Below are 25,503 nucleotides of genomic sequence, written 5' to 3' on the forward strand. Positions count from 1 at the left end.
CTGGGAGAAAGGAAGGGTATAAAATACCGTATTTTTTGCTCTATAAGACTCACTTTTTCCCTCCTAAAAAGTAAGGGGAAATGTGTGTGCCTCTTATGGAGCGAATGCAGGCTGCGCAGCTATCCCAGAAGCCAGAACAGCAAGAGGGATTGCTGCTTTCACTGCACAGCCTCTTGTTGTTCTGGCTTCTGAGATTCAGAATATTTTTTTTCTTGTTTTCCTCCTCCAAAAACTAGGTGCGTCTTATCATAGAATCATAGAATCATAGAGTTGGAAGAGACCACAAGGGCCATCGAGTCCAACCCCCTGCCAAGCAGGAAACACCATCAGAGCACTCCTGACATATGGTCTGGTGCATCTTATAGAGCGAAAAATATGGTAAATAAATAAATTCACAAAGGTGAAGGTAAAACCAGTGCAGTGAGAATTGATTATTTCACTTCTATACCTCGTAGAGTATTAAAAGTATCTTTAAGCAGCGTGCAACAAACTGAAGCAAGAACAGGCAATCAAAAGGTCACAGAAACGCAGAGTTACATATAAAAACATTACATTAGTACAAATTACCAATATATTAAAAAATTAATAGCAATGCCCTGCAGTGATGGAATGCTGACTGTTGGGAGAAGGCGAGACGAAATGGAGAATATGCAGCAGTTGGTTGTTTTATGCTCTGCCCATGACATCATTTTGCATCCACTCCCATGTCTGCAACATACTGTTGTGTGGGCATGCAGAGCAGCTGTTAATCTTTTCAGTTTTTTCTCTAGATTCCCTGGTCACAAATGATATCCTGCCCAGGCACTGGCTTCCTCTGGCAAGGTTTCCCTGACCTCTGCTTTGTGTTTTCATGGAGTTATGGCGCTAATAAGGTGCTGGCTGTTCTAGGGCAAGAGTGGCAGTCTGTGTGAATTAAAGGGTACATGGTTAGGCTCCAAATGCAACCCCACATTCTGAGCTCATTTCCAAAGGATGCTTGTTGAGTTGAATCATTAACAGTGCAATCCTGAACAAGTCCTGCTGAATTCAGTATCTAAGCATTTAAAGTATTTCCATCTACATGTAAGATGGAAGGTTTTCTCTCTCCTCAGGGCTCTTTAGAGGTCTCCATGGGTCACAGCAGCAGGGAACAAAATTCTCTTATTTTATAACTAAATAGGGGGGGGGGAGAGGAAAGGCATAATCAAAAAAGGAAAATATATATATGCATATTTTAATTTATATGTGTCGTGCAAACTTCGAAATAGTTACTGTAAATTAAATGCATCCGTTATCTTTCCCCTGACAAATCAGTATTTTAATATCCTTTCTGCATACTGCTGTCAGAATTCTATGTTCTCAAACACAGAATAAATATTTATACATCAGTTCTGAGGGTGGGGATTTTTCCAGTATCAGGTACGAGCTTTTCTTGGTAGTAATTTATAGATTCCTTATGCAAAATATTTTAACTATTCCGGACAGCTTCTATTATTATTAGCAGAAGTAATAGTATTAACTGTATAATTATTTAGGCTGTTTGCAAAACCAAAGCAAACAGCATTTTATATATACAAATCCCCGCTCCGCTAGTTTTCTATTTCACTAAGAATTATCTTTTTAAAAAAAGGAGTCATTTTTTAAAAAAAACCAAACCCGTAAATAAAACTATACCCCCCCTTCCTCTGAAGTGGTACAGCCAAGCCAACCTCCACACCCCCCTCCTCCTCTCCACTCAGTGGACTCTACCACCTCCGTTCTAATCGCCTGTTAACGCGACGAGAAACCTTGCGGCTGCTGTCGTCACATGACTCCGAGTGAGTCAGCACAGCCTGGGCCACGTGAGCAAGCGGGGGGGGGTGTGAGGGTGCGCGGTGGTGCGAGCCGGCGGCTGCGACGTGCGCAGGCGCAACGCGCGTGCGCCGGAACGTTTGCAGGCGTAGCCTCGGCTTCCAACAACAACAACAACATTAGCTCACCGGGTCACGTGGCGGCGGAGGAAGGGAGGCGGGGCGACGCCGGCGGTTGGGCCGTGCGCGGTGACGTAGGCGCGCACGCTCTCCTCGCGCCAGCTCCTCCTCCTCCTCGGCGGCGTCTGGTCTCCCCGTCAGTGTGAGGAGAAGTCGGCGGAAGGCGAGTCACTCCAACCTCCGCTGTCGTCGTCGTCGTCGTCTCCGTCTCCTTCCCTCAGGCGACCATGGCGATGGATACGAGCGGCAAAGAGAAGGAGGCGCTGCAGCTGCTGGCCGAAGCGGACAAGAAAGTGCGCGGCTCCCAAGGCTTCTTCTCGGGGCTGTTCGGGTGAGGCCCTCGAGCAGGACGAGGCGGCGAGGGAGAGGCGGGCCCGGTGGGGGGGGGGAGAGAAACTGCGGGGCGTTGGGTCATGTGGGAATGCGGGAAGTGCGCGCGCGCGCGCGCGGTTGGGCGGGGGGGGGTGTCATTTCTGAAGGGTGTCCCGGAGGGGGAGGGAGCGAGCAGCAGTGTCATAATAATACAGTGGTACCTCAGGTTACATACGCTTCAGGTTACAGACTCCACTAACCCAGAAATAGTGCCTCGGGTTAAGAACTTTGCTTCAGGATGAGAACAGAAATCGTGCTCCGGCGGCGGCGGCGCAGCAGCAGCAGGAGGCCCCATTAGCTAAAGTGGTGCTTCAGCTTAAGAACAGTTTCAGGTTAAGAACGGACCTCCGGAACGAATTAACCTGAAGTACCACTGTAATTGTAAAAATTAATAAGGGATGACATGTGTCTTCTTTTCCCAGGACACGTTTTCTTTTTTCAGAGGTAAAATTTCTCTCCCAGTCGGATTTTTTTATAAAACTGGCCAAAATGTCTCTGGCTCTACTTTCTGGATATCACCATCAATTTTTATTGCAGTCCAGAGACCCAACAAATCGTTACAAAGCAATACGGAATTGATACAGCCTACCTCCAGGTTAAACAAGCATTTTGTTCAAAATATAGGGACCATTGGTTCTTGGCAACCACCGATAGAAACTTTGCCACTGCTAATGTTCTAGCATTTGTCCGGTCTTCCAATAGGAATCTGACATAGTGAGCCTCTGATTTTCCCGTGAAAGGTACTAGCGAGGGTAATATCAGCTCAGCCCTGGCTTGCTCGTATTTCACACAGTGCAACAAAATATGTTTTGTGGAGTTTCTGGATATAGACATAAGTGGTGGCTGAAGACTTGCTTTCCCCCTTTTCTTCTCCTGCCCCCCCATTGCAGCTTCTATAGCCTACATATAGTAGGGGGTATTTAAAGTGAGAGCCGTCAAAACGTCCTCCTTCCCCCCCCTCAAAATATGGCAGCCCTATTTATCTGACTGGGTTGGTCCCAGCCGCTCTGGGCGGTTTCGCAACAAAAAGTAGCAATAGCACAGTACAACATCGCACACTAAAAAAACTTCCCTTGACGGGTTAATGGATTTCTGGTGGGGTTGATAAATATCTGGTGTGTACATGCTTGTGTTTATGGGTATTAAGAGTTGTGGTAATAAACTCTGGCGGCTGGTGCCCTTTGGGACTGCTAGGGCGGAAGGCTGGAGGACCAACAGAAGGTGGAGCCAGAGCCAATGGCAGGCAGAACCGCTACCATGTACTGTAAGAAAGAAGGCAGCCGGGTGGGGGCTGATTCGGAGCAATGTTAAAAACTCAGATAAGCTAGGCACCAAATGGCTCCTTAAACTAGGGTTACCATCACCAAAACAGAATGCCTAACTGCGATTTTTGGGCCAGATAGCTCAAAAGTCAGGTTTTTCAAGACGGCTTTTTGGTTCTTGATATTCATTTTGATTGTGCAGATAAAATTCTACAGGATGTGTTGCTACTGTTTGAAAGCAGTAAAGATCGAAACATCCCCAGGCATGAACCTCCAGATGGGCATCTTCACTTAGGCTTAAGTGGTCAATTCACAAAGTGGGCGAACACCAGGTGGGCATGGTTGGTGGGACAGTGTTTTGCTCTCCCTAAAATCAGCCACCTCTAGTAATTAGACTCTGGGGCATTGGGTCATGTGGAAATGCAGGAGGTGCACGCATGGTTGTGTGGGGATATATTGTGAGGGGTGTCACTGTGGGAAAGTGGCAATGAAGTGTAAAGACGGTGGGAGGGAATGCGTGACAGGCTTGACAAATCATAGGATTGTAAAGTTGGGAGGGACACCAAGGGTCATCTAGCCCTTAGAAGACTTCTAAAGGCAGCGCTATATAAGGTAGTTTTTAACGTTTGATGTTTTATTGCGTTTTTATACTTTGCTGGAAGCTGCCCCAAGTGGCTGGGGCAACCCCGTCAGATGGGTGACATATAAATAATAATATTTTTGTTATTTCCCCAACCTGGGGCTCAAACCCACATGTTCTACTGACTGAGTTATCCTAGCTCTTTGGTGGGAGTGATGAATTGCCAGTGTGTGTGAGCAGGAGATAATATACTAGTGGCTGGTGTCCATTGAGATTGGTAGGGCAGTAGAAAAGAGAATCAACAGTAATTGCAGCCAGCGGCAGACAGTGCCACTGTCTAACTCAAAGTAAGAAGGCAGCCAGGTGGGAGCTGGTTTGCTTAGGTTGTCATTTGCCCAAAATGGACTAGCTCCCACTGGTACTGAGGGGGACACTTTGTTGAAGGTGAGAAGGAAATAAGAGCTCCATGGTGGAATCTCTATAAACAAATAGGAATCTGGGAGAGTGGCACTAAGTATGGATAATAGTGAGTTGGGAAAGTTTATATTGGAAGGTAGGTTAGGATGGATGTTAGCAGTGGGTCTAGCTGTGTGGCTGGTCTGGAAGCAGATCACTGCTGGAGTTCTGACTCAAGAAGGTAGACCTTAAACCACACAAATCTGTGGCTCCTCACAAGCCATTGTTCAGGGTTATATATCCAGGGGAAGAGGTGAGCCAACATTCAGCAGAAATCTGAGGAGTTCTGAAACTGTCTATAGCTTTATTTACAGAAAAATAACATTGGCTAAAGGAGACAAAAATGAGGGTGGAGGGAGCTGAAAATGTAGAAACTTAGCTGGTGGGAGGGGCATATTTAAAGAGAGGGATTGGGTGAGATAAACTGAATGGCTTCAAGTTGAAATAGTCAGGCAACGTTCTGGGAAGCAGATTAAATTGGGAGAAGGTGCTAGTAATGCATAGGTGAACGGCTGCTGACATCTGTATGAGTTGGAATCAGAAAGGTGGTGAAGAGATCAGAAAGTTGGTGAAGAGAAGGGAGAAGAAAATAGGCTATTGTAGGACAGTCTGGTGACAGGAGATCCTGCTAATTGGAGTAATGTGTTGAAGATTGGTTGAGATGCATTGCAGGCAAGTGGACTAGGTCCAGTAGCTGTTTCAATGCAATGTCATGGAAGCTTTAAGGAAGGAGCTGTTGTGTGAAGTGGGGGCAAGAGGAACTGGCTGAATTGATGGGAGGTGATTTTCTAATATTATGGAGGGGTAACTTCACTGCAGTGAGCTTAAGTGAATGCTGTTGAAACTGGGAATCCTCTGGAGTTTGTTCTTTGAGTGAAAGTTATTGTGGTGATGGAAGAGGCTGTAGGTCCAGCTTTATTTGGGAACAGGTTGGGTGGGACAGACCAAATTCTAATAGTAGTCAAAAAGTGACGGTCTTGCGAGTTAAAGCGCTCTGAATTAAGGCTGTGACAAACTCCACTGACTGTATCTGTGGAAGCCTGCTCAGTCATGTGGAATAGTTTTAAGATCCAGACCAGTGTGTGCGTTGCAGGGTTCCTGTCAGTGCTGTACATGTGTTGCTTATGAATTTGAAACAGTTGTAAACTTTTATATTTGAAGTCATTTATATTCTGTCCTTCCTCCCTTAGGAGATGAGTGCAGACCACAATAAGAACAATAAAATAGACAATGTGAAACAAAGCACCCATTAGAAAGCACCTGAATTAAGGCACCTCCATTCACCCGATTTTCATCACGTGGGCCTTGCTTCCTTTCTGTGCGGAAGACATTAATCCTGTATACTTCCCACTTTTAATTACATTAGGATGGTGGTTGTTTGCCCCCAATATTTTGGTAACTAGAGACCTGGCTGATGACAGAAGTTGCTTGTATGCATAACTTGCATAGAAACTTAGAAGAAACTGCCTAAACCGTAGTCTAATGTGTGATGCAATGTAGCCTAAATGCTGCTGCACCATAAAAATAAAAGTCCTAATACTTTCACTTACTTTATACTTTAACTGCTGTGAGTTTGAATATGGAATAACAGGCCCAAGCCTTTCTTATTTCTCCTAATTTCCGCCTTCACAGCTTCTTTTGCTGAGCCCAGGTGAGATAACGGGGATTTGGGATAACGCTCCTGGTGGGAGCTGCTACCTTGGCAGGAGGCAGATGAGTTTATTGAAGCCCCTGAGCCCCTGTGCTTTGGCTTAGCTTCTGTTAACTGTTGTAGTTTTCCAGGCTGCAAGACAGAAGAGTGGTTAAGGCGCAAGTCTTTCTCAGAAGACAGCAAGCTGCTTTATGCTTAAGAGGAGGGGTTGTGCAAGACTAATGCAGTGTTGTGCAGGGATTAAGGCTCTGTACAGGTAATGAATAGTGACTGGCAAGTCTGTCACAGCTTTTGTCATCCTGGGAAGCTTTGTTAGTTTCCCTGAGACTAATCGCCCTGCTTCTATCTGTGCTTTTTCTGAATGTGTGCTAGTACTCCTAAGTAGCTGAGATTATATTCTTGCACACACCAGTGCTTATTTAACAAAATGGAGACCCTTCTGAATGAGCCTGCAATAAGAGCAGCCTACACCTACTTTGCTAGCAGCATTTCGGAGACAGTGCTGTTTGAAAGGGTAAAAGGCTTTAGGAGGTGGAAGCAAAAATGTTGTAAGGCATGGTTTACATAAAGTTGGACCTTCTCTTCTCCTCTCCCTAGGAAGAGGGGGGATATGATCATGAACAAGAACAGAGCATGGCTGTCTGCCTAACTTGGAACACTGCAGTTGGCTGAATATAGTTGTTGAGACTGGCATGAAGTAAAAAATAATTTTAAAACCTGGGACTTGGTTCCAGGCTGACTGGGGAGACTGAAGCGTGTGACGTGATGGATGTCTTCCACCACCCACAGACTAGTAGCATTGTCTGGGTTAGGCATACCCATTAGTCACACACCTACAATTTTAATAACAGTGTCAAGCCTTGAGAAGAAGGGGGAATGGTGGTAAAGGGAGATCTTGGATAAGCTATACATGGCAGCAGGCTAGCAGTTAGGGGCACAACAGGATACAAAATCTGCCCTTTTTTATTTGTCCGTCACTATCTGCAGTCCCATTGGAGTGAAATGGTAGAAACTGCTAATAACCACCTCCTCCCTCCAAACTTGTATGCTCCAAAAAGCTGAAGGACATCAGAATTTCACAAGAGGGATTGGGTGTCCCTGAGCTTAATGAACCCCCAGGAGTGGTGAGGTCCATAAATGATAAGGCTGTAAGAGACAAACAGGCTGGCTTCTGATGCACAGACCTACCTTGAGGAATCTTGTATTTGCCTAAAATAAAAACTTTGCTAAGCCTTTCAGTTCCAAATTTTGTGAAGTAAATCCTTGCTTTGTTTTATTTATTTATTTAAAATACTGATATATTGCAATGAACTAAAACGTCATTAAAACAGCATTCCAATTAAGATTAAAAGGTCAGTAATATTTGGTAATACTTAAAAACATAGCAAAACCAGCATCACTTTAAAACAGACTGTATCATGTCCCTGATAGAATATGCCTTCCCTCAGAGAAAAGGATCTGTTTTCTTTAACTGTCAAATTCAAGAGGACCCTTCTGCTTCCTTATTGCATAATATGTAGTTTGGGATGAATTAAATGATTATTTGAAGTGGAAAAGTACAGCAGCAAGAGGTGCAGCTTTTTCTTAGAAATGGGAAGTTTACTTAAATGTCTGGGGTAGCGCCTTCTGTATTTTCTAGCTGGCAAATAAGAGTGCATTTGGCTTTGATATGGATGTGTGTAATGGAAGGGTTAGTTGCCCTTCAGTTATTTGTGGTAACAATAATGGTGTTTGTGGGGAATGTTTTTGCTCCTTCCCTCTTGAAAATAATGCTTTGATGGAGGCTGATGTAGCTGGTGGCTGTTGCATTATAACCTGTGGGCTAAGAAGGAGGAGAACCGGTCTGCGCTTGCAGTTCTTCCAGCTGTGCATCTGTTTTTTTCCTACTGGCAATGTCTGTTATTGAAGCAGCCATCGCCACCGCTGCCTAGTCAGGGGCAGGCAAGGAAAGGGAGGGCACATGACAGAACTGGTGACTCAAGGCCAGCTTCCTCTTGCACATAATACACATCTGGGCCTTGAGATGCAAGGAGCTGAAGTAGATAATGGATTCTCAGAGAGTATGAAAAAAAGAGAGCCTGGTGTATCAGGGACTGGTGATTTTCTGTGGCGTGGGAGGAAAACAGTCACTTCTAGGAAGGCTGGCGAGATGAAGTGGGAAGACAGAGGGGAGATGACAAAACAGGGTGCTAAAAACGAAAAGGCAATTTGTTTCTGCACCTGGAATTCTTCCTTTGCAAGCCACAAAGGTGCCAAGCTTATTGATGAATATTTAACATTCATAGGTAAAAAGTATTTGTGTGCTTGTGTTGGGGGATCAATACTCTCACTGTTATGGAATAGATTCTTAGGTCAGATTAGGGCTCAGCGACTAGAAGTAAACTTCACTGAACTCAGAAGGGCTTTGCTTCTGAAAGAACATGCCTTGGTCAATCCTCAAGTGTCATAGATGCCATTTATGTGTCTTTCAAGTTCTGGGAATTGCAGTGCTCAGAAAGAGGAGAGTGAGATATTAGTCAGTGTCTTGACAAACCTTCAATTCCTGGGTTGAGGGCTATGATTGCTAAACTGCTTGAGGTTTGTGAAGTGTATGGAGCCCTGATGTAATATGGATCTCGAGTTATGGGTGTGCTTTTCCCCAGAGGCTGAGATTGAGGTCAAATATATGAGAATGTCTGTGTTGGCTTTTAAAGGATTTAAGAATACATACCTCATTAAACGCTTTTGAGCAGAGGAGATTTCAGCCAGGGTACTCTGTGGATTAAAGTGTTCACCGGTGATGCTTTTTAAAAATTCCTTTCAATACTATAGTGTTCACTCTTTGTAGATTTTGTGTGTGTGAAAGAGTGCACATTTAGGATGGATTTTTATAAACTGGGTTGACAGTGATGATTGTCCCCCTCCAGTACCTGACAAACAAATCCCCTCCTTTAAATTCTTCCAAGAGTTAAAGAGGACTTGGAAGAACACAAGGGGTCATTTTCCTTTGTAGTGAAGTTTGTACTGAGCTTTGGAAAGGACAAACAGAAGTGTCTCATCTCACTTTATGCTGGGACGATCCTGTTTGGGTGATCCACAAGACTTTGGAGAGAGAGGAATGACATTGACTGCAAGTAATACCTGGCTGGAAACTGAGACCCCTCATCTAGGATATTAAATTGCTAGGCACTTAATAAAACACTATGCTGCACAAGACTGAGGAAATGAGCTTGGCACTAGGAACCCAAAATATTTTTATTTATGAAACTATAGAATACCTCCTCGTATAAAATATCAAGGAGGTGTACAACAAAATAATGCAAGTTCAGTAATACATAAAACACCATAAAAACAATACGGAATCATAAAAAATGGCTGTCATGTAGAAAACGATAGGCTTCCTGTCAAGAAAGCCTTCAAGAGTTACCTGAAAATTAGCTGCAAGGATGCCTGCTGAACTTCTGCTGGATGAGTATGTATTACACAGCGTGCAACCAGTGACATTAAATGCTCAACTTCACATTTGGAGCCAGATGGGCTTCTGAACCACAGGGGAGGGGACAACTAACACCGTTTTTCCAGATGATCTTGGTGTTAAAGCTGGAATATAAGGGCGCAGGTGGTCCTTAAGGTACTCTGGACCCAGGTTGTTCAGTGATTTGTATGTTAATACAATAACCATGAACATGGGCAAGTAGCATACGTGCAGCTAGTACAGATGTTTTAGCAGAGGTATCACATGCCATCTGCCCTGGTTACGATTGTGATTAGACACCTGCCCTTCACTCTAAGGTCCCGGGGTTGTTAACAACATTAAAAACACTTTAAAACAGCTTACAAGCACAAAAATCTAGCCACTGGAGCTTTTGGATGAAGATCAGCCCCACATAGAGTGCATCATAGTAATCCAGTCTCATTGTTACCAGTGTCTTAGTACGAATAAGCTTTCTGGTTTTTGAACCCAAGTTTTCCTGGGTGGGATCCTGTAACTGGTGACTGCTGGACTTCTGGGAGCCACTTCTGGGAGAGATGTCCAGAGGACTGTACTGTTCCACTGTTTGTTGTGCAATGGCCAGATGCCTCCCAGACTAGGAATCTACCTCACAGTCCCAGTGAACTAAACCATAATTGACACCTTTGCTTGGAGGCTGTAAGCAAAGCCTGCTTTTCCAGTCCCTATAGTGTGAAAATCACCCAGACCAGATTCTGTACATTGTTTTGTAGGTGTCTGACGGTTTAACAGTTATGTGTGTTTGGAACATCTGTTAAGATGTGTATTACGTTGTTCTTCTGTGCTCTCTTTCCCTTTACGCTGGGCCTCTTCTCTTTTCATAGCAGAATAAACCTTGGCCTGATGATGCTTCTCTTTCTAACCACAGGACTCACTTGCCAAAGCTGAAACTTCTGGCAAGGTTTAGCTACTTGCCATCTGCAGTAAATTTTCAGAAGAACCAAATCCTTGGCATTCAGTGAAGACATGGATATGTCTGTTCAATAGAAGAATGTGGTGTCGTGGTGGGCAGGGAATCTTGTTTTGAAGAACGTTGGGGGTTTAGGGCAAATCTGGCATTTTTAAGTATGGAAATTTTTGTTTGCCTCTTACCTCTTTGTGGAATATACCTCACAGAGCATCTATTCCTAGGATCGGAAGAAAGTGCAGTGTAAATTGTAGGGCTCCAATGGGCTTTAAGAGTGTGGTTCCTTTCTTGCCTTAATCACGATACAGCACATAAGACTGAGGAACCTTGTATTAGGGGCATTCAGGTGCTCAGTGAAGACCTTCTTGTTTAGATAGTTCTTTAGCACACAAGGTGTTTACCTGGGCTATTATTAATATTCCTGTGTTGTATTGGGAAGTCATTAGTTTTTATTTCTTTGAATTGTATTCTTTACGGCGCTTCTCTATGATAGAAATCATAAAAAAGGGAGAAGTGAATTATGCATCTCTCAATATCTCTTGTTCCGTGTCCTTATGTTCGTGGGTGCAGACCCAGTCTAAAGCTGTGTAGCATTGTTAATGTGGGTAAGGCTCCCCCCCCCCCCCCGAGAGCATGTTCCTTTCCAAGCAGATGGTTCTGTTTGCCAGTGCAGCAAGCTGATTCAGTGGTATCTTTTCTTTCCACTCTAGGGGTGGCTCCTCCAGGGTCGAGGAAGCATGTGATATCTATGCAAGAGCGGCCAATATGTTTAAAATGGCCAAGAACTGGAGTGGTACGTAACATTATCTCTCACGCTTTGCTTTTGTTAACCTTGCCTTGCATTCCTCAGAACTGCATACCCCAACTGCTCATTTGCTTATGAACTCTCTCTCTCTCATTGTAATAGAAATGCATAGTCCCTGGGCTAAAAAGCAGGACACATGTGGTCTTCAAAATAATATGGACCTATAATATAATATACCTATACAGTGGTACCTCGGGTTACAGACGCTTCAGGTTACAGACTCCGCTAACCTAGAAATAGTACCTCGGGTTAAGAACTTTGCTTCAGGATGAGAACAGAAATTGTGTGGCGGCGGCAGCGGGAGGCCCCATTAGCTAAAGTGGTACCTCGGGTTAAGAACAGTTTCAGGTTAAGAATGGACCTCCGGAATGAATTAAGTTCTTAACCCGAGGTACCACTGTAATATCCCCCAGCAAGTGTGGGGGAAGAGCCTGCTGTCTTGGCCCAGTTTCTTGTGAAACCCTAGACTAAGATTTATATCATTCTCTCTTAGTAGAGAGGGCCATAGCTCAGTGGTAAGGGACATGCTTGGCATTTTAAGCATCCTAGGTTCAATCCTTGGCATCTCCAGGTAGGACTGGAAAAGACTTCCCTCTGAAGCACTGGAGAGCAGCAGCAGCAGCCAGTCAGTATAGACCACTGGTCTTGAGCTGATGGGTTGGACTGCCTATGTAAGGTAAGAGGCAAATTATCTCTGCTTCCTTTCCTGGTTTTGACACAAGACCATCACCGTTTGATAAGGTGTGGTTGAATGGGTGCTGTAAGATTAAATTAGAGCTCTGCAGGTACGTGTCAAGTCCTCTTTGTTTTACCTGTATGGACATTTGGCAACACAGGGGTTGCAGGAGTAAGCCTTGACCCCTTCTGCCATCTTTCTCTTGCTTTTAACTTGAGGCCTCTTCCGCATCGTCACAGTTCTGGTTTTAGAATTTTGATGTTATGTGCATGGACAAATTCCAGGCCCTGCATACTCACGGGCCCTTTCTCTCTCCACCTAGCTGCAGGGAATGCTTTCTGCCAGGCTGCTCAGTTGCATCTCCAGCTGCAGAACAAGCATGATGCGGCCATGAGCTTTGTGGATGCTGGCAATGCCTTCAAGAAAGCTGATCCTCAAGGTAAGAAAGAAGTGGATTAGGCAAGTTATACAGCCTCAAAACTGTAGTGGGACTTGCTCCTCAGGCTGGAGCTGGGAGGGTAGTCTGTGAGACAAGGCCTATTCATGCCTCCTGAAATATTCTACACACTTGTGTATTTGATGCAGAAAGCACCATGTTTGCGTGATTGCGAAATGTGTTTAAATTGCAGAATTTGGGTCACTATCATGTAGAATACACCAAGCCTTGGGTGGAACTGGGTGCATTGCACAGTCTGTGTATCCATATACTTATTCATATTTTATGTGCACATGAGAAGGGAAGACAGCTGCTGCATTCAGCTGTTAATATTTCAGTTTAATAAGATGAGGTACACACAAGTCTCTTGCCCGCCCATGCAGCCCTCTTCTCCTTTGTAGAGAACCTCAGTGAAGGTTTGGAGTTGGTTTGTTCTGAATTTCATAACCATAGTTTACCAGTTCAAATGAAATGGGAAACTGTGGCCAATTAGAGCCACAACATTTCAAGGAAGGAGTTAAAATTGCTTTATTTGCATGTGTCTCTTTTCAATAAGCCAAGCTACAATCATCTGAACACAGCCATTGTATTGGACTTCTGGACTTGTGGTGCTTAACTGCCAAATGCTAATATGTACATTCTCTCTAAAGCTGCAAGTCACGTAGGTTGCTGAAGGGCAAAAGCTAATGTGCCAGCTGGCTTCCTTGCATTATACACTGAGATGTCCTGCTTTAGCTTGAATCCTCAGTCGCCTGCAGCATTGCATAAGAGCTTCAAGTTGACAGGCTTCCCCCTGGCCAGGCTTGTGCAAGCCTCACAGTTACTAAACATGCCGTATCAGTCCATGAGTACATTCTGCCTTAAATGTTCAGGTTCCACCTTTGCAGGAGATATTTTGTCTCCCTTCACCTGCATATATGCACAACCCTTTTGGTATCAAGGTGCCTGTGAGCCTTGCATAGAGTGCCTGTTCCTCAAATTCACCCACCTGTGTGTTTGTCATTAGTATATGACTTCAAGGTAGAATAAAGTCCAGGTGTCCTTTTTTTAATCCTCCTTCGAAAGCAGCAGTTATGAGGAGGGGCGTTTTCGTGTTCTTCTCGCTAATTTTTTCTTTCTCTGCACAGCAACTGGGTTATATGGCGCCTTTGCTCCATTGTAGTCTTGAGGCCAAAGGCCTGTTTGGGAAGAGGATCCCCCTTCTGGGATTTCATGTGCACGTCTGCTGGCGACAATTAGCAGAAAAGACAGACAAATGAGGAGGGGAGAGCCCTCTTCTGCAGCTGCCTAGACTCAGGCAGCAATTTCAGGATAAAAGATGATAAAGTAACCTGAGGAGAAAACAAATTTAATCCTCCCCAGGGATTTGCTTAATCTTTTGGAGATTTGCATTCTGATTATCGGCTACAGTAGCAGAGCTAAAGAGCCACCCTCGTCCTTGTCATTGCGCCTGGCGGAGGCGGAGCAGCCTGGGCGCATGGGATGCCTGAGCTGATGCACCAGGTCTGTGGGGTGTTTAATATGATGAAAAGGGATCCCACCTTGGCACCTACATCCTCTTGCTTTGGATCTTCTGCTTTCCGTGAACAGTTGATTTCTCAGGGGAGAAGTGCCAAAAGGAGAGGCATTGCATGCGATCCTGGTATAACATGCAGTCTAGATGAGAGCTCTGTACACACAACGTAGTCCTCACCCACTCTTCCAAAATTTGCCAAACTAACTGGAGCAGATTTGCACCTCTTGGCTTCACCAGCCTGATTCTGCTTACAAGGGCAGGTTTTGACCATTTAAATCCATCCCGGGGGATTGCCTGTCTGCACACACTCTTGCTTGGACCTTAATGTCTTCTGAGGGCCTACAAGGGTGGCCCCACGCAATAAGGTGTGACAGTTGACTGAAAAATACTTTTTCAAGTTTGGCACCCTGACACACACTCCCCAGACACTCCTGACAACTATTTTGATGTCATTTTAACACTCAATAAATAACACTGAATAAACACATTTCCTTTTCCCAGGACTCTTACTTTGTTCTATTTCTAATGTAAATTATTTGCTTCTTTTTAATACCCCTTTTATGCCTGATTGTGCTTTTTTTATTATTTGTTCTCATTCTCATTTGTCAGCCACCAAAGACTGGATTGCCCATTTATTTTATTTTGGAAACATTAAAATGGTGCTTTTATCCAGATCTGGCTGCTAGGGTGGTGTACGTAAATGTCCAAAATACAAACACAAAGTTAAACCAAACATAATAAAATGTGTTGAGGGGGCAGGAGGGAATTCTGTAGTAATCCTGTGCTCACCATTTAAATTTCCATCCAAATCCTTTTCTTCTTGTTTCTGAGCTTTCAAGAGTGGCTTGTTGCTATGCTTGAAACAACTGCCAATTTAAAACAATGAAATTAGAAGCTGCCATTTAGCAAATGGTCGGAGTTCACAGTATCCAATTCTGTGTGTGACCAGGACACATATTAGTTTAAATATATTCAGTACTGAAGTTCTTCAGCTGACTACACAAGGGCAGCATAGCTGCGATAACTTTGATGTTTTGCTGTTTGTTTGTAATGTTTCTAGAAAAGCAGTAAACAATTTAATCTTTTTTTGGGGGGTAGGGTGGGGGTCAAGGTCAGCACTGGAATCCATCCTGCTAATCCTGGGACACTGGCTATGCATGTGTTTTGCAGAATGACCAGTTGTAGTATCTTCATTCTGAGTAGAATGTGGTGACATTCTAATTGTATCCATTCCTACCCGAAGGGAGAATACAGACCAGAACCCCAAGCAGTAATGATAAACACCCATCAATTCTCCAAATCAGCTTGCTACTGTCTTTCAAGTCCCATAAGATCTATGGGCCTCAGCAGCTTTCCTTGAGTGGCTTTTGATCCCCAGGGTGGGAAGTGTGCTATAAATATACTCACAGCATTGTCCCTTTCATGGAGGATAAAGGAGCAGCATTGCCAGATGGTTTTATTTCCTTAGATTGCTATGTTTAAAATTGCTACCTCTTTCTGTTTTTACAGAGGCCATTAACTGTCTCCTCAGATCTATTGAGATCTACACAGACATGGTAAGCCTGTTTTGATATATGTATTGTGCAATTGAAAAACAAGTTTTGTTTTTAAAAATAGAGTGTTTTGTGTATTTATATTTGTATGTCTGATTTAAAGAGGCAATGTTAAAACTGCAAAGAGGGAGGGCATGATGTCCAGCAAACTTTCTCTGTGTATGGAAATTGCCCTCCCATGGTGCAAGTAAACATTAACCTCTTGGATGGGGCTTTTGCAGTGCTTCTGTTGAAAGGTATCTTGAGCTCGCATCGGCTGGCTGAACCAGATGCTTGTGCTGTTTGTCAGGGGATTTGCAGCACGTCTTTTGTAGGATTGTTCTAAGAGGTGGAGGCACGTCCTTGAACTGATAAAATAACCTAGTATGGACAGTACTTAGAGTACAAAGCAGATTGCTCTGCCGAACAAAACCAAGAAATGCATTGAAGCCGGCAAGCGTCATCTCTAGCACAGACATCCTTAAAAGAAGTTAATTAGTGTATAAAGCTTCACAAAGTCTGTGTGTATGACACCTGCCCATCCCTCACAATTGTACACTTGTGAGGTGGGGAGTGTGCTTTGATATACCCAGCGTGTACCTAAAGGTTATGAATGTGTGTTTTGCAAATGTAGCACAAGACTGCAGGAAGTCTGGAGTCTCAAGAGAATTGCCCATTTTTAACAAGGTTGAGGACTACTCACCACTTGAAATTGGAATGCGCGCAAGTACCCAGACGTCCTGAAACGGCAGTTCATTTTTCACACCTGTCTTTTTGTCCTTTAGGGCCGTTTCACCATTGCAGCCAAGCACCATATAACGATAGCAGAGATCTATGAGACGGAGCTGGTAGACATTGAAAAGGTATGATGAGTAAGGGACTAGAGAGGTACGTTTTGCTCTGGCATGCCTTGCTCTGCTCCCTTAGTATTGCCTTCCCAGAGCAATGTAGATGTAGGAACCGTGGTACATTTTGAAGAGTGTCCCTTGATTTTGCTGCTTCTAACATCCAGATTTCAACAAGCTCCCCTAACACATGGGATGGATAATTGCCATTCTGTCCTGCTTGTGAGCTCCCTGTGGAGCATCTGTCTGCCTACTGGAGGCAGAATATTTGGCTGTTTGCACCTTTGGTCTGAACCCAAATTCATGTGCCCAGTCTAACTTCTTATTCAGTTTTTCTTTGTATTTTCTTCCTTTCAAGGCAATAGCTCATTATGAGCAAGCTGCAGATTACTACAAAGGTGAAGAATCTAACAGGTAATTGAAGAACTCTGGTATTCTTGTACCCTTCTCTGCCCTAGGGTTGTGTTGGGTAGGTGCTTTGGAACGGCTTCTGTTTTTAGGTTTGGGTTTTTAATTTAGCATTTAATTCTATGTAAAGCAGCCTAGGATGTTTCTTGATGGAGGGCAACGTATATAAGTTGCTTAAATAAACATGCCCACCACAACCTATGTAAATGTCCCCCAAATTTTTATTGTATTGAGGGGGCGGAAGGCAGGAGAGTCATTTGCAAGCAGAACCGATCACCTGGTTAAGGCACCTCCCTCCATCATGTTAGCACTAAGAGGTCAACACCTTAGTCAAAAAATGTGTTGTCCTTGAATGTACACCTTGCCAAGCAATAGAAGCATGGTAAAAGACCAGGGTTTGATTTCTCCCCTGCGGAAGGAACCTTTTTATTTTTAAAAAACACCACCCTTGACCCTGGAGACGTCTGTAATTTGGTCTGGTTGTTCTCATCTGGTCCTTCCTGGGGTCATACAGCCTGGAGGGCAGATGGATGGGTGGGTTGCTACTCCTGTCCAGGTGCCTGCAGCTCCTTTTTTCCTCTCTTCCTGCAGCTCGGCGAACAAGTGTTTGCTGAAAGTGGCTACCTACGCAGCTCAGCTGGAGCAGTACCAGAAAGCTATTGAGATCTACGAGCAGGTATGTTTATGACTCGTCCTCCCTCCCCCTCCCAGCACAAATCAAATTCTTAAGATAAAAGACGTACAACATATGAAAATGAAACCGTTGCCAGGACGGTGTACCCCATGTTTTAGTTAAAATAGCACATCTAGACAATACGAATTCTGACCTAAGGAAAGTTGAATATTGATGTGTCCATACTTTTTGCATACCGTCAACTGAATAAACATTGTTTTGCTGACTGTAGGGCAGGTATGTGTAAGATGTGCAGGTACTGAAGTCTTCCAAACTTTGGAAAGTTTACTCAGCTCTTGATTATTGAGATTACAGTGAAATTGCTCACCCTTCCCAGCATGTCGTGGCATGAGGGCTAGAAGCTTGGTTTTTCTCATAAATGAAAGCTAAACCTCCCAAGATACTGATACCTGGAGGAAAACCAGGAACTAGGAAAAATAAATAATGGTTCTAGTGAATAGCATACTTTACAACTATAAAATACCACCTTCTCCTGAGACTTAACCTTGACTGAAAGACTTGCCACTGCTTGTTCTGTATATACTATTATTCCCTCCCGCTGCCCCCTCAAAAAGTTTGCAACTTCCAGAACAATTTTTCTTGCCATTCAGATAAAACAACGTCTCCTGGAGATCATGTTCAGCACAGTTAGCATCTTGTTTAGCCAGGTGTAGACTATTTGAACACTTCGCTGTTGATCATTTGCAAGGAGATTGCTAACAGTGGTTGTCTAATGGAAGCAGGGCTATTGTCTTAGCCTGCCTCTTCTCCCACCTGCACCCCTTTCTGTACTTGGACATCCCCACTTCATAGCTATAAGGTGAAGCAATTTACCTTGAAGAAAACCTGCAATTCTCACTCAAATTCTGTGGCATCTTCAGAATTCCTCGACTGAGAAAAAAGGAATCCAGCCACTAATTTATAGCATGCTTCCATAAAAAAAAAGAACGTGAAGGGGAGGCTCACTTTTTGAAACCTGCCCCTGTTCATTCTTCCCTCCAATTCATTTGTGGTTAGGGATGAACATACTGTATCTACACAGAACTTATGTGGTCAGAAGGGCCATATTGCTGCTTTGCTCCTACTTAGAGAAGGGTGCCAGTAGGGCATAGGAGCAGTAGGAGTTGTGAGTAATTATCACTATTATTATTATTATTATTATTATTATTATTATTAATTTATTTATTTATTTATTTATTTATTTATTTCAATTTATATACCACCCTTTATCACAAGATCCCAGGGTGGTGTACAACATTAAAAACACATTGCAGAACATCAGTGATAAAACATCATAAAAAACATAATGACGGACGTCTAATAGTGAAATAACATTCCATTCACCCATACTTTCACAGGCCATAGATTAGTTAATAGCCATAGGCCTGGGTAAAGAGGAATGCTTTTGCCTGGCGCCTAAAGGCATGTAGTGCAGGCAAGCCTTTCTGGTGAGAGCTTTCCACAGATGGGGAGCCACCACAGAAAAGACCCGCTCTCTTGTTGCTCTCCAGGGAACCAAATGCCAGAGTCTCTAGGGGCCCCAAGTTAAACTTGCAGCTTTGCTTGAATTGCTCTTCTTTGGCATCTCCAGGTGGGCACCAGCGCCATGGACAGCCCTCTGCTGAAGTACAGCGCCAAGGAGTACTTCTTCAAGGCAGCGCTCTGCCACTTCTGCATTGACATGCTCAACGCCAAGGTCTGGGCAACAGTTTTTTTTTGTCTTCCTAGAGAGATTCCTAAGCTTTGTGTCTGGTGTTGCCAAGATCCAGAATCCCAAGTGCCTGTCTAGGCTGTTTCCAAACTTTCCCCCCACAGACTACTTGAAAAATTATGAGGGTCTTGCTGGGGGCACTTAATTAATTTTCTGACTATTATAGCAATCATAATGTGCTGTGCTTAGATGCTGTGAGATTTTTACTTGAATTTTTACTGCTGCTTTTATTTCTTAAATATATTTCATCATATTGCTATTTGAATTCAATAGAATTTGAACGGTAATGCAATGACATGCAATATAAGAAATAAAAGAAGCAATAAAAGTACAATTCTAAATCAATACTTTTAATGCAATGGATGTGCTGGCTTCTGTTTCCAACCATAAATTCAGACATGCCACGGGCTACCTTGGTAAAGCCTGTAGTTTACTGGTGGTCTAAGAACCACAGTTTGGGAATACCTGCTTTATGTCTGGTTTCCTCTGGATGTGTTCAGAATGGGAAAGGCAGAATATGGACAGTGGCAGGTGCAACTATAGCTCTCTAGCTTTCTTCCATCACAAACCCGAGTCAAAAGTCTACAAACAGGACTTCTTTTAGCTTGTTCCCAGGAGAGAGGCAGAAGTTGTGCATGTTGACAGCATGCAACACCAGTGTTTAACTTATGGGTCAAGGACTGAAGCCATATAGGAGCAAGGATCTGGGTTGATAATGTCTTTGTGTAATAGCGCTGTCATAGGGGGCTTTGCAGCATGTTGGAGGAAGGAGCTAGGGCTTCTGTAGTGTGTTGATTTCTAAAATTTGAGTAGCTCTACTAACAAGCCTTTGAATGACCAACAGCTAACTGCTTGCATTTCTCATCTTATCTTCTTTTTAAAAAATTAGTTGGCTATACAGAAATATGAAGAAATGTTCCCAGCTTTCTCGGACTCCAGAGAGTGCAAACTGGTTAAAGTGAGTAGTTTTTATCTAGCCTTCAAAGGCTGATGTAGACGTCTGTAGGAGCTGCTGTCCCGGTCACTGTCAGAAAGCATCCATTTGGCGGTTAAAATAAGTTTTGTGAGTCTTGAAACTACACAAGGAAACCGTGGATTAGCTCAGTGGTTTCTATACCCCCCCCCAACAAAAAATGCCGAAAAACTTGCCAGACCACTTAATGATTTTTCACCCTGTTGTAGCAATTGTGCTAGATGCTAAATGATTTTAGATTGTATTTTCATTGCCTCTTTTATTTCTTCTAGTGTATTTTATGGCATACCAATCTGAATTCCATACAATATAAAATAATGTATACTAATAAATAATAAAATGCAATATGAGAACTGAAAGAAGCAATGAAAATATAATAAAAATAAACTTGAATATATAATATGCTGCGGGGACGCGGGTGGCGCTGTGGGTAAAACCTCAGCGCCTAGGACTTGCCGATCGTCAGGTCGGCGGTTCGAATCCCCGCGGCGGGGTGCGCTCCCGTTGCTCGGTCCCAGTGCCTGCCAACCTAGCAGTTCGAAAGCACCCCCGGGTGCAAGTAGATAAATAGGGACCGCTTACTAGCGGGAAGGTAAACGGCGTTCCGTGTGCTGCGCTGGCTCGCCAGATGCAGCTTGTCACGCTGGCCACGTGACCCGGAAGTGTCTCCGGACAGCGCTGGCCCCCGGCCTCTTAAGTGAGATGAGCGCACAACCCTAGAGTCGGACACGACTGGCCTGTACGGGCAGGGGTACCTTTACCTTTATAATATGCTGCACCTGCTGTTCTTCGAGCTTGCAGTCCCTGGCGGTCTGTGGACCACAGTTTGGGAACTCCAGCTTCGGATTACTTAAACTTTATGATTGAATTTGTGGAGCTCTTCAGTGTTCTTGTACAAAGGATAAGATGCCAGTGAGCAAGAAATGAGAGGTTTTCTGTGCAGTCAGCAAGGATGGACAAACAAAAGGTTGGTGGTTGGGATGGGAGGGATGTCGATGAGGCACACAGGTGCTCCTTAGTATGAAGATCAAACAAACCGAAAAGACTGGAGATGCAAAGCTATTCAGATCTTGTAACATGCTTTTTTGTCCCATCCCATCACTCATTTAAAATAGGATCTGTCCTAGGTTGCATGATTACATACACACTTGTTATCAGAATAACATTCATCCAGTCAAGAATCCATACCCAAAGCATCTTTTTAAAAAATCATCTTCTGTTCATTGTTAGGGCGCAATGGGACACTGATTCACCATCTTGTTGTAATTGGGAACTGATCCATAAGTTCACCAATATTCTGTCTCCCTCACAGAAATTGCTGGATGCTCATGAAGAACAGAACATTGACAGCTACACCGAATCGGTAAGGCTGTGTTTTCCTCAAGGGCCTAGTGTGAACATGGGAGGGTTGCTGTGACACCTAGTTTCCATTAACCTAGAATCTAAAGATGGGGAACATCTGGCCTTTCAGTCAGGTTGAGCTACAACTCCCATCAGCCCCAGCGATCATGGCTGGGTATGATGGGAGTTGTAGTTCAGCAGCCCCCAGAGGGCTACAGGTTCCCCACCCCTGCTATAATCTGACAGGTTAGCCTGGTGGGAAAGCTTTAGTTTCTTCTGTAAGTTTGACTCACATTCTCCTGGGCTGCCAGCTTTTTACCTTCTCTGTGTGCCTGGGAGACACACTGCCTTCAGACCTCAGGTGGTAAGAATGCATTGGTTTTTATTTAGAGCAACCAGCTCTAAAGTGGGGCAGGCAGGCAGTGATGTGCACCAGAACACAGGTGGTACATGGGGATCAGCAGTTAGATGCCTCTGGGCCAGATTTAGTCCCCTTGAGTGCCAGCCTGGCGGAAAAGGAGGTGTGGGGAAAATAGCATCTCTGGCGGCAGATGCTAACAGCCACTTCTGGGGTGGTGATAGCATTAGCGCCTGTGGAAAGGAGGACGAGTGCTCCTGCAAAGCCAGCTGCTGACATGTATTTCATACACTTAAAATCACATGTATACCTTCCAAGCTAAAATCCTAGATTCAGAGACTCGTTTGTTTATCCAAGGAAAGGCATTTTTAAGCATTCAGATCAAGCAGATCTAGCATGACAGGAAGGCAGGTTGATTTTTAATGACTCGGACTCCAAATATCCGAAAGGTCACCTCAACCTTTACAGGTTCTTAGGTTTTAAGGTCAACGGAGGGCCCTCTTGGTGGTCCCAACATCCTCAAAGGTTTTGGTAGTAAAAGCCCTGGAAAGGACATTCTTTGTGGCATCGCCTAGGTTGTGAACTCCCCCCCCCCCCAGAAGTGCACCTGGTACCTTCATTATATAATTTCTGTCATATGCTGAAGACAACACCTCTTTACTTTGACTTCGCCGATGACTGAGATACATATTTTTAGGACAAGCCCCCCATCGGTTGGCTAATGTTTTAAGCTGATTTTGATATTGCATTTTAAATATATTTATTAATTACCATATTTTTAGCACCATAGGACGCACTTTTTCCCTCCTAAAAAGCAAGGGAAAATGTGTGTGCGTCCTATGGAGCGAATGCAGGGGGGAGGCAGGTGGGAAAAGCCCCCAAGAGCCGCACACAAGCTCCGTGCGCTCTTGCGGGCTTTTCCACAGGAGGGAGAAGGGACTGACTGGCCGCATCAGTCCCTTCTCCCACCTCCCAGGAAAGCCAGGAGAAGCCGCGATCTCTTTAAAGGAGTTGCGCGGCTACTGCGGGCTTTTGCGAGAGGTGAGGGAATCCCCCACCTCCCAGGAAAGCCAGGAGAAGCCGTGCAGCCCTTTTAAAGTGTGCGCGGCTTCTGCCGGTTTTGCGGGAGGTGGGGGAATTCCCCCACCTCCCAGGAAAGCCAGGAAAGCCCTGCGCAGTGTCTCCCGGCAAGGAGAGGCTGCACGGGGCTAAAGGGGAAGCCAAAACAGCAAGTGGGATCCATCCTGCTTGCTGCTTTGGCTTGTGCCATAGCTGCATGCAACCCCTCCGGCAAGGAGAGGCTGCACGGGGCTATGGATTCTTTAGCTCCACGCAGCGTCTCCCGGGAGGGAGAGGCTGCACGGGGCTAAAGGGGAAGCCAAAACAGCGAGCGGGATCCATCCTGCTCACTGCCTTGGCTTGTGCCATAGCTGCGTGCAACCCCTCCGGCAGGGAGAGGTTGTGTGCAGCCTGTACGCTGCGCTTTGGGGGTGGGGGGGGAGATTTTTTTCTTGATTTCCCTCCCTAAAAACTGGGTGCACCCTATGGTCCGGTGCGCCCTATGGTGCGAAAAATACGGTATATTTAAGCAACAACTATTATTATTATTATTATTATTATTATTATTATTATTATTATTATATTAATTTCTTCCTAGGGCAGCTTACAGCATTAAAAACAATTTAAAACAACTTACAATGTATATGCTGCCTAACCACAATTGTCTCTAAGCAGCGTACAAGAAATACAGTACCGAAAATTTTAAAAATTGTTAAAACTAACCCGGCTCAGGACCTTAAGGTGAAGTGTGGGTAAGAAAATTGAGATAACAATAGTAATGGCAGCAAAGAGGCTGTATAGAATATTGCCAGTGGTTCCATATGTGAATGTGGTTTCATAGGCAGCAGCTCACCATGGCAGTTGGTTAATACAGGCACAATTTACTGCATCTCTGTTCTTTCCTGCCCCCGTCAGGTGAAGGAGTATGACTCCATCTCTCGCTTGGACCAGTGGCTGACCACCATGCTCCTGCGCATCAAGAAAACCATACAGGGCGAAGAGGAGGACCTACGCTAAGCCACTGCCCCCCAACCCTCTGCCCCTCATCTGCAGAACTCTGCGTGGATCGGCTCTGGGGGAGGAGAGGGGTTTTGGCCCAAAGGAACTGGACTTGAATGGCAAATGGTTTATTACTGCTCCCTTTCTCATCATCACCTCTCTCCTTGCCACCGCCTCTTAGTACTGCAGAAAACAGGACCAGGGAGTGTGTCGCCTGTGGACTGACTCCAGCTGGAGAGAGACATGAAGGCTGTAACATGAAGTTCTCATTTCCGTTGCCTCGCTGCCCCTCCCCAGAATCTGTGCGCGTTGCTTTCTGAGCCAGCATTTTACCTTCTTCCGACGGCTTTAAAATAATTTGTGTGGCTTAACGTTTGAAAGTCTCTCTAGTGGGTTCAGATGATGGCACCAGCTTCCTTCCTCTCTCCCAGAAGAGAGCTTGTTGGAAGCTTGCCCTGGGATGGAAAGGAGCCTCTTCTGTGCAGCAGAGGAGATGCCCCCGTCTTCGTGGCCTCATCCCGTTACGCACCTCAAACCACATCTTCCAGAGCAGTTCCAGCCTCCCTCCCCCAGGCAGCGATTGGATGGCAGCCCCTTTCCCCGCTTTCCTTGTATCAAATACTTGTCCTATCAAAAAGGGTAGCATTGCTTTCTAATTCTAATGATTGACATGAAGCTGCCTGAGCTGGGTCTTAAGTGGAGGCTGGCACACATACCCCCATTTCAACTCCTGGCAGACATACGAGAACCAGAAATTCCAGATACTTTACGTGTTGTGTATGCTAACTCTTCTTTTCCAGGCTGCCAGAAGCATTTCTTGCAGCCCAGCTTACCATCTTGAATTCAGGTAGGAAAGAGTGACCCTTGCTCTTTCCCTTGCCCTTAGAAGTTGGTGCCAGTCACCCATACAACATTACACGAGTATGGGGTCGTAATGCATATCCATTTGCCGGTCACTAGGGGATATAGGGTGTTCGTTCTCCTGTTGCCTGCGTAGCAAGAGGCAAACAATTCCTGAGCCATGCTGCAGGTAGCCAAAAACCTATTTAATGCTAGTAATTCTCTGTGTGTGTGCAGGCTGTCTTGATAGCTACCATCTCTTGCATGGTTTTCCTTCAGGCTTAGTCTGAAGGGAGCAATTCTTCTGCCAAGTATTCTGTGTTCTGTATTCATTGTCCTAAAGCTTCCCTCAGACCTCTGGATTTCCTCTTGTGTTGGCTTTAAAACAAAAACACCTAACTTTATCATGTAGTTGAGACAAAAGGGTTGATAGCTTCATGAGGGATTCTCATGTTTTTATTATTCAAGGGGGGCGGGGAGGGTGAAATTAAGTGCTGCTGCATGTTTTACAATGTCCACCAGCAAGTAACTCTGATTATAGAAAAATAACTTGCACACAGCAAACAACGAGTAATAAAAATCTGCATGGGTGGAAAACCAAACTATAGTAATCTTTGTCTAACAATAGCCTCTCTAGCTAAAGCTCCTGCTGCTTCTCTTAAGT

At 44.6% G+C, this 25,503-nt stretch overlaps 1 protein-coding gene across 1 annotated transcript; it reads left to right on the forward strand.

Moving 5' to 3' along the window:
* Nucleotides 1–2,041: 2,041 nt before the first annotated feature.
* On the forward strand, nt 2,042–25,234 carry NAPA (NSF attachment protein alpha). Its single transcript, XM_053397748.1, has 11 exons — nt 2,042–2,280; nt 11,378–11,460; nt 12,471–12,587; nt 15,610–15,656; nt 16,418–16,495; nt 16,836–16,891; nt 17,477–17,561; nt 19,150–19,254; nt 20,159–20,227; nt 21,555–21,605; nt 23,916–25,234. Exons 1-11 carry the CDS (start codon nt 2,177–2,179, stop codon nt 24,015–24,017), a joined length of 897 nt encoding a protein of 298 aa, XP_053253723.1. The 5' UTR covers nt 2,042–2,176; the 3' UTR covers nt 24,018–25,234.
* Nucleotides 25,235–25,503: the final 269 nt, after the last annotated feature.

This window comes from Podarcis raffonei, chromosome 8 (genome assembly GCF_027172205.1).
Source record: "Podarcis raffonei isolate rPodRaf1 chromosome 8, rPodRaf1.pri, whole genome shotgun sequence".
NCBI lineage: Eukaryota > Metazoa > Chordata > Lepidosauria > Squamata > Lacertidae > Podarcis > Podarcis raffonei.